A 10,369-nucleotide genomic window follows, 5' to 3' on the forward strand; every position below is an offset into this window, starting at 1 on the left:
ATGGGAAGAGAATGGTACAACGGAGGCAAGTCCATTTGTTACTCTAAAAGCAAGAACAAATCCAATGAAGCTAACGGCTACATCACTGCTCTTTACCAACATTTCCATCATCACTACCAACCAACGTTTGATTCTCCCTCAAGATATCCAAAAGGTACGAGCCTTCTCTCTTTCCCTCTCTGTCTCTCTCTCTATAGAGACGTTTCTGCTGCTTGGTAAGCACAAGGTTTTAAGACAGTGACTAACATAGATGATTTGTTGTGTTACTGAAACAATGCAGGCTTGGTTGCACCAAGAAACAGCTCGGAGTTAACAGAGTCTACTCTATCAAAAGGAAAAAGATAGCTTCAACATTAATGCAGCTGATGGAGACAAGTTATTATTCAAATGCAGCTGAGCGGGAAAAAAAATCAAATCTCAGAGCTACTCTTTTCCACACATATCCTCTTATTACTGCAACTCACCTAGCGCCAAGAAACCAAACGTGGTGTCAAGACTCATGGCTCTTGATCTTCTTCCTGATGACTTAGGCCTTAGTAGATCATCAAGGAATCGTGTAAGAGGACATGGACTCTTTGAGAAGGGCTAAGGGACAAGATCATTACCTGAGAGCCCCATAGTCTCCTCTGCTCGGAGGTCTGATGCCCGCCTCTCTCTTCAGCTAAACAGAGAGAGTAACCATGAAGAGTTTGGACGTTGGAGACAAGATGAGGAAAGTTTTAAGTCCCAAACATAAGGATAGGGTCATCATTAGAAGACTTGGTAGGGATATAACAAACTTTGTAGATGGAAGGGAATGCAGATGCGACGATAAGCTCTGGAGCCTGGTCAGATGTACAAACACGAGGACTAGCTTCCTCAAGAACCCCCAAGAATCGTTACAGGACGAACCAAGTTCGATGGTTTCGAACATCTTCACGCGATGAAAAAGCTGGACGAAGAAGAGGAAAGGGTCGTCGACGCAGAGATTGAACGGCATATCGTAGACGCGGCGTTTAGTAACGCTATTTAGATTTGTGGCGGCGGCCGTGAGGACTTTGATATTCCAGCGTCTGCGTTTTATTTCTCAACGACTAACTAGGGACTAAACGATAAAATCTCAAAGGTGTAACAATGTGCGTTTCGCATATCGCGTTAGCAATCGCTATTATGCTGTAACCATCATCTGAAATTACCAAAATGCATATCATTTGCGTTAATAGTTGTGGGCCTTGCGACTGATTTAAAAACCATTAAATGTTTGGATTTAATAGCCCAATTTACATTACTATATCTATAAAGCAAAATCCTTCACATTATGCCCCTAACTTTTCCAATTAATTACAAAAATTTCTATTATCTTTTTTAATTGTTTTTAATGGTTTTAAGAAATTAAAAGCCCAACAAATTAGAAAGTAACATGTTTATGTCCAACTAAACAAAACAGCCCAATAATTTAAACAATTTATCCATCATTTTTTAATCTCATTTCGTGTATGTTTACTAACCCATCCATATTCGTTTGTGTTCTAACCCTATATCCTAAAACTCTATTCAAACTCTATTAACACCATCAAAAAACTATACCAAATATATTGAAGTTTATTAGGTCTTATTTAAAATTTTCTTATACGAAGTTGCCAAAATTTATTAAATATTATCTTTCAATAATATTAATTATACTATTATAGTATAGGGTTAGCATATTTCAAAATCATTGGTTTTCAATGTTATTGACCTTTTAAACAATCAATAATATTTAAATAATTAAATATTTATATTTAGCAAATTTAGTATAAAAATATAAATATAAAACGTAATAAATAGAAACTCATAGATTTTCGGATTCAAATCAAATAAATTCCAAGAATATTCTCTATAACATCCATTTTCGTAATTGCTACATACAATAAATTCAAAAGATAATATATAGAAACAAGATTTTCCGATTTAACTAAATTAACTTGATGAACACACAAAGAATATATTCTGTTTGACATGGTAACTGAATTTTCCGAACACTAATCTTAAAAGATAGAGATATTCGATAATAAAAAGAAGATCCCCCAACTTTCTCCCCAGGTTTCTCCTAAAACCTAAACATTCTCTTTTGTCGGTTTTAGGCAAGGTTTTAAAAACCGGACCGGACCGGCCGGTCGGACCGGTTCGACCGTGACTCGTTAAGTAAGCCGCACTCTTACACTATCCTCAATCTCATCATCTGAATCTTGCATTGCCACAAGATTTGTGACTGCACAATTGTAAGAAACGTAAGTATTGTTTAATTCGTTGATTTTCTTTAACCACAAAATTTGATAAAACAGTAATAATGTATTATTTTTTTGCTCTTGTCTACCTTTTATTTTAACTAGTTAATGGAGAAGAATGGTTCAGTGAATGAACCAGATTTAGGCATATTTTTTCTCAACGTTCGGTATGTTGAGAAGATAACATAACTTGGAGATAATTGACATTTTAACTAGTTCATTTATTTTTGATACTGCTTCTAGATATATATATATTTTTTTTGTAAAAGAACTGCTTCTAGATATTAGTAAATACTCATTACACTATATATATATATATATGTTATTATTATTATATATATAATAAATAGAAAACCCGGTTCGACCGGTTGAACCGGTCCGGCCAGTCATCCAATGGATACGCCGAATCGGTATCCGGTCCGGTTTTTAAAACATTGGTTTTAGGATACTTAAATCTATTTTGGGTTGGATTATAGAAAACAAAGATTGGTCGTTGATTTGTAATCCCAACATACCAGTAACCTTTCATGTAATTTTTGATCCTATAGGCTTTAAAGCTCAGTTTTTACTTTTTTATATTTTCGTTAGCATAAACATGGATAATTTTTGTTCTTATAAAAAATGGTTATTCTTATGAATTAATTTTAAAATGGTTCTTATTTTGTATTATAAATGCTAATTTTAAAATAAAAAATGTTGATAGTTTTCGGAAGTTATTATATATTGTAAGAGTTTTAAATATAATTTATTTTCATTAAAATCAACTTCATTATAAATAGATTTATAAAAGATAAGAAATATTACTATGTAAGATACGGATTTCTCAATACAACGAAATCACAAGAATATTATACGTTAAATATTTAAATTTAGCCGATTTTGTTCTAAAAATACAAAAGTGTGATTTTTAACCGTATTATCCAAAAAACAGATACCAAACCAGCACCAAATTAAACTCGAAACTTTATCGAGTTTTTAATATTTTTATCCCAATCAAACCGAGAGCTAAACTAATTAATCCGAAACCAAACCTAAATTCACAAATAATCGAACGGTCCCTATATTTTTTAATTAAAAAAAAAACAAAATCACAACCGAAACCAAAAACCAAAAAAAATAACAAATTACAGTCGAACTGAAAATTGAACGCACATAACTAAACATATTAGTGAACAAATAGTTGGATTAATAAATTTTTGAACAAAAAATATCCCAAGCGCGGGTCAAAATCTAGTAATGTATTAAAACAGAAGTCATAACCTTGATTCATGTGTGATTTTTTTAAAAATGTACCTACTAATGGACATATTCCCAGAAAGTTATGTTACATTTAATTTCTAATCTTATTATTTAAATTTTAGGTATACCAGAAATTTTTATTGGGTTATCAATAATTAGACGATCCATTGGATTTATAGATAGTATAAATTGAATAAATATAATTTAATGTTGTAATACTATACCTCCATATGTTAAATATTTAAATATTTGTCGATGTTACATTTTAAAATTATAAAGATTTTTTTAAAAATAATAAAAATCATATTATTTAACAATGATTAATCTTTACTAACTTAAATCAATGAAAACAAATTTTAAACTATATAGTTTATTTTAAAAATTAAGCAAAAGCTAAATGTTTAATTATTTACTCGAGAATATAAATTTATGAAGTGAAATGTTTAATTTTTTAAAAACTTTTTAAATTTGTGAAATGTTACAATATCTTTGAATATGACAATAAAACAATATTTTACTAATCTTTATATATATAGTTACGATTTTAATAATGAAATAATAATCCGAAAATATATATATATAAGAAGATACAAATACATGCGAAAGTTTGGAAGAATCTATTCAATGAAAAAAATATACCATAGACTTATTATATTATAAAATTTGATAGACACATACATATTATAATATATACCAATTTAGAATTGAAAACAAAATATTTATATAAAAATAAATAAAAACAAAAATTTGCGCGGTTGCACGGATCGAGATCTAGTTTTTCTTAATTCTTTTCGAACATCTTCACGAGATGAAAAAGCTGGACGAAGAATAAGAAAAATATTCTCTCGGTGAGCGTAGATCAAACAAAATCATTATTATTTTTTTTTTGAAACACATTCTAATTAATAATAAGAGATCTGGTTAGTTGGGAGCAATAACTACTCCATCAACTACCTGGGGTACAGATACATTCAAGGCAGCCTTGGCTAACCTATCAGCTTGTATGTTTCTCTCTCGAGCAATCCAAGCAAAAGATACAAATTCGAAAATGGTTGAGAAAGCTAATATATCAGCTACCACTCCATACAGTTCTGGACAGCAAGTCCCGGAGTTAATCGCGCTAATTAGTTGAGAAGAGTCAGATTCAAAGCATATCTTCCTGAGTTCCTCTTTTGCGCCTAATTTGACCGCTTCAAGCATTGCAAGTCCTTCTGCCATTAAGGCTGATGTTACATGAGACACACCTTTACTAAAAGAGTGGGATTCCGATGGAGAGATGACAAAACACCCGAGTCCCGCCGTTGTTCCCACAGGAGCCCACGCTGCATCAGATCTTATTGTCACTGTAAGAGGTGGGAGCTGCACTGGTATAGTGATTCTGGTCGATTTTGAGAGGGTGTTTCGCTCTTTTGTTTTGCACCATTCTCTTGCGATTACTAAAGCCTTCGACAGCGTATCTTCGGGTGAAGCTGAGTGCCCTTCAAACACAAATTTATTCCTCTCTTTCCAGAGACTCCACAAGATCCAAGGGGCCAGCGATCCAGATGAAATCCCTGACGGAGGTAAACATTTCTTCGCGCAAATGGGGAGCCATTCCTCTGCTAAATCTATCATTCCGCTGCAGTCCACTTCAGTTGCGAAAGGGCACTACAAGAAAACACGTAACTACCGACTACAACATCAGTAGTAAATCAGTCGCAAAATGTACTATCACGACTGTTTTGCGACTGATCAACGTTGTCATTAATTGTTGTGTCGCTAATTCAAAGAGTTGTAAATCAGTCGTTATTTTACTACTGAATTGCGATTGTTTTACGATTACGGTTAGTAGTCGCTATTTAGACGCAAAATAGTCGCAATATTTGCCGACTAACTTGCGACTAATACAAGATTACTTTGCAACTCATGTTCATAGTCGGATATTAGTAGTAAAATTACAGTCGTAAAAAATAAAAGTAAAAACAAAAAAAAATTGCAATAATTATTTATTAAATATAAATAAAAAATGCATTAATTATTTATAAAATACAAATACAAATAATATAAAATCTTATTTACATAAATAGATATAAATATTAAAGAAAAAGACAAAAATAGCACTAAATCAAGTTTATGTTCTCAAACTAGCACTCAAGTTCAAAAGTCACAAATATAGCACTTAGTGTTTTATCAAAAGGCACAAACTTAGGGTTTAGAGTTAAAAGGGTGGGGTTTAGGATTTAGGGTTTATGGTTTAGAGTTTAGATTTTAGGATTTAGATTTTAGGGTTTATGGTTTAGAGTTTAGAAATGAGGTTTTGGAGATAAGATTTCAAATTTTGAAAAATTGAAAAATTTTTAAATGATAAACTTAGAAATGTGCTATTTTGGTCATTTTAGTTTTTGAGTGCTATTTTTGTGATATAAACTTAGAAAGGTGTCATTTTGGAGATTTGACCTAAATATTATACATATATCTATTAGCCGGAGACAGAGACGACGGCTTGCCTCCTAAGACAACAGCGGAGTTGAGGAGCCATACACCGGATCTCCCACTCCTTCCAAACCGGTGCTCCCTCTCCTCCGCATTCCACGCTGCGAGTTGAGGAGCCACAGTGCCACACTAAAGCTCACTCTCCATCTCTGCTTATTCGTGACATCTTCTTCCTCTGCCGTCTCCACACGGAAGCTCCTCGTTCTTCTTCATGCTGTTTCACTCAGATCCGCCGTCGTCTGAGAATCTTCCGGTGTGAACATCGTCGTCTGAGATTCTTCTTCTCTCCGTCTATCTTCTAACCTTTCTCTGCCGTCACTCTTCACCATCTTCATCAACACATATTGAACGAAGAATTGTGCGAGAGATAGAGTGAGAGAGATAGTGAGATTGCTTCTTCTTATTCTCTCAGTCTGTATTGATTAATTTGTTGTTCATTCTGTACAAGAATGAAGATTGGAGTGTGCGAGAGAGAGATAGGGAGATACAGAAAGATCGTGGTGGGACAGGGGATAGATGTGAGTTGTAGAAACACAATCTGAACAAATCTGAACCATTGATGTTTTGTAATCAATGGTCTATAATTGCTATCCACCCCATCTTGGTTTCAACCAATAAGAAAAGAGGAGAGGGATTGCTATCAGAGTTTTTTTTTTGTGGACTATCAGAGTTTATTTTGTTCTTGTTTTAATATTAAACGGAGGAGATTTTTTTTTAATGTAAATATGAAATGTTAAAATATATAAAGTTATGGTTTAGGGTTTAGATTAAATTTTGGAAATAAATATATGATTTGAGACCAGATTTTTAAAGATTATAGCTTTATACTTCAAATCTAGAGCTTGAGTTTTAAAATATAATAATTGGAATATGTATTTATGTTATAAGGTCTAAGGAATATAGTTTAGGGTATAGAAGTTAAAAATTTAAAATGAATTTTAAAGAAAAATAGATTTAGAGTTGAAGTTTAAGATTTGTGTTTTGGAAGTTTAGATTTGAAGTTTATATTTAGTGGATGTATGATTTATGTTTGAAGCAAGAGTGTAGGGTATATAGTATGATTGAAGATTTAAGGTTTTGTGGGTTAGAGTTAAGGTTTGAGATTAAGTTTTGAAAAAACTAAATTTGTTATAATTTTAAGATTGGAAGTTAAAGTATAAAAAGATTATAGTTTAAATGTTTTTTATTAATAGTTTTCTAGTTTATGACATAAGATATATAATATATATGATCGATGTTTATATTTAATGATTATATTATGCTCATATCATTTTCAAAAAAATATTTAGAGTTTAAGTTTAGTTTAGTTTACATTATAAGACAGAAAAGATTAGATTTTATGGTTTTATATATAGGTTTAGTTTGGGGTTTAGGGTGTAGAAGTTTAAAATTTGAGTTTAGGTAGTTAATAACGACTGATTTGCGACTATATGATGTGGTCGGGACATGTAGTAGTAAAATAATCGTTAATTAGGGACTGTTTTGCGACTACGTGCTCTATACCTCAAATATGTTCTTAAAATTAGTGTATAGAGTAAGTAGTCGCAAAACAGTCGCTAATTAACGACTATTTTGCGACTACATGTCCCGACCAAATCACATAGTCGCAAACCGGTCGTAAATTAGCGACTGTTTTGCGACGTATTTTTTAAGTCGCAGATTTGCGACTGTTTTGCGACTAAAACGAATTAGTAACAAAACAGTTACAAAACAGTCGCTACTCAGTCGGAATATTTTGCGACTGCAAAATCAGTAGCAACATGCAGTCGGTAATGTCATGTTTTCTTGTAGTGTCTTTGCGAGCAGGGCCAGGTTAAACGTTTGGAAGTCTCGGAGTCCTAGTCCTCCAAGTGCTTTCGGCTTAGCCATTGAATCCCAAGAGACCCATGCCATTTTCTTGGTGTTCTCGTTATTATCCCACCAGTACCTCGTAACCGCGGATTGAATTCTCTTACAGAGTGACACAGGGAGTTCAAAGCACGTCATGGAGAAAGAAGGCACTGCGGATAAGACGCTTTGGAGCATCACTAACTTGCCAGCCGAGGATAGAAATTTGTTGGAATATCCCCGGGCTTTCTGCTTTATACGGTCCACAATGGCCGAGAACATATCACGTTTACGACGTCCAAAATGTTCGGGCATACCTAGATACTTACCAGTGCCTCCCTCCTTTTGAATTTGGAGCTCTTCTTTCACCATCATCTTGAGTGAGGCCGGTGTTCTCCGGGAAAACGTAAGTGCGGATTTCTCTTTGTTTATCGCTTGGCCAGAAGCCTCTCCGTATTTGTTCAAGATGGTAGTAAGCGCTGCACAATTTCCTCGGTTAGCTTCAAGGAAAAACATTGTATCATCCGCGAAAAGGAGATGGGTTATCCGAGGACTTGACCTCGCCACCCTCAGACCCTTGAGAGAGCCGTCCTCTTGCGCCCTGTTACATAATCCCGAGAGGACCTCGCTACACATAATAAATATGTAGGGAGAAAGAGGGTCTCCTTGACGGATTCCTCTACTCGGTACTACCTTCCCTCTAGGCAAGCCGTTAATGAGGAAGGAGTATGTAACAGAAGAGATGCATTGCATTATGCAGTCTACTAGCTTTTGGTGGAATCCCAACCGAAGCATGACTAAGGAGATAAATTCCCACTCGAGACGATCATACGCCTTACTCATATCTGTCTTAACAGCCATAGCACATCTCTGTTCCGCCTTTGACGTTTTGAGGTAATGCAAAACCTCATGTGTTATCAACACATTGTCTCCTATCGCTCTCCCCGGTACAAAAGCGGACTGATTTTCCGAGATAAGCTTCTCCATTAGCGGCTGAAGACGTCGGGTGAGTAGCTTTGAGTAGATTTTGTAATAAACGTTGCACAACGCTATGGGGCGATAATCAGAGACTTTTTGTGGGCTGTTGATCTTTGGTATAAGCCGGATGTTTGTGTCGTTTATACTGGCCGGCAACGGAGCCCCGTTGAAAAACGCCTGAACTTCTTTGACAATATCTGGTCCTATATCATCCCAGTGAGTATGAAAAAACCCGGCCGAAAACCCATCTGGCCCCGGTGCTTTATCTGCGTTGATTGAAAAGGCCGCCTCGCGAATCTCCGATGCGGTTGGTATAGCTGTGAGATTAAGGTTGTCTGCTTCTGACACAATCGGTCGGAGAGCATGTCTAACCGTTTCTTCCCTGTCTCCTGGCAAAGATAAGAACAGCTTCCGGAAATAATTATCGATCACTTGCACTATTTCCTCCTCCTTGTGAACCATGTGGCCATCTTCCCTTTCTAAGACAGAGAAGGAGTTAGCGCGCCTACGTGATTTAGTTATGGCGTGGAAGTAGCCTGTATTGCGATCCCCCAGCTTCAGCCATAATAGCCGGCTCCGTTGTTTCCAGTATTCTTCCTCGGCTTCATACGCTGCGTTTAGCTTTGAAGCAATGTCGTGGATCAGAGTAGTATCATTTACTGGACTAGACAGAGCTTCATCGAGCTCGCGTTTCTTTTGATCAATAATCGCTTGACTGTTTCTATGCTGCGTCTTATTCCAAGCTGAAATTGCGCTTCTCGTAGAAGAGAGTTTTGCACTGACCGGCACGTTTCCAGCCTCTTTCCAGGAGTCCGAAATGACCTTTATTGCTTCCACATTCTTACACAGCCGGCGATCATATCTGAAGCAACCTCGTCTCCTTCTCCCTCCATTGTCGAAGAAGGATACTAGCGGTTTATGGTCTGAGCTCAAATCCGCCTCAAGATATTGGCTCCTAGCTGACGGGAACCGCTCAGCCCACAGTGTATTGGAAACGGCTCTATCAAGTCGGCACCGTACTAGATGATCCCATCTTTTCCCTCTCCACGACAGCGGGTCACCAGAGTGATGCAAATCGAAAAGATCCCCCTCAGAGAAGAAGGTTCGTAGGTCCGAAAATGAGCCCTCTGGCCGTTGAGGTCCTCCTTCTTTCTCCTCATTGCCTATTAGGTCGTTGAAGTCGCCAGTAACGAACCACTCTTGCTCTCTAATAAGTGATTTTGTCACCATTTGATCCCACAGGAGATTCCGCTGGTTTCTATCCGTACTCCCATGAACGAAAGAAGAATAAAACTTTTTCCCTTCAAATTGAATGAATGTATCTATTACATTGGCATTTGCTTCTACAATTTGAAGGTCTAGTCCCTGCTTCCAGAATAATCCGAGTCCACCTGCCCCATGACCCGTTGGGGGGACCAAATGATGGCAGTCATATCTCAACTGCTCTACTTTCTTAAGCACTACTTCATCGGGATTTTTCGTTTCCATTAAGAAGATGATATCCGGATCGAAATTCTTTGATATCTCCTTCAATCTTCGAACTGTCCGGGGATTCCCCAACCCCTGACAGTTCCAGCTTAGTATTGCTAAGGAACGGGGTTGGACGG

The 10,369-nt window shown here is 36.1% G+C and overlaps 1 protein-coding gene across 1 annotated transcript; it reads left to right on the forward strand.

Annotated features, from left to right (window-relative positions):
• Window positions 1-926, forward strand: LOC106331762. Its single transcript, XM_013770179.1, is given in 4 exon segments — window positions 1-154; window positions 281-344; window positions 469-718; window positions 720-926. Coding segments are annotated over 4 exon segments (675 nt in total).
• Window positions 927-10,369: the final 9,443 nt, after the last annotated feature.

The sequence above is a fragment of the Brassica oleracea genome, chromosome C1, assembly GCF_000695525.1.
Source record: "Brassica oleracea var. oleracea cultivar TO1000 chromosome C1, BOL, whole genome shotgun sequence".
NCBI classification, from domain to species: Eukaryota; Viridiplantae; Streptophyta; class Magnoliopsida; order Brassicales; family Brassicaceae; genus Brassica; species Brassica oleracea.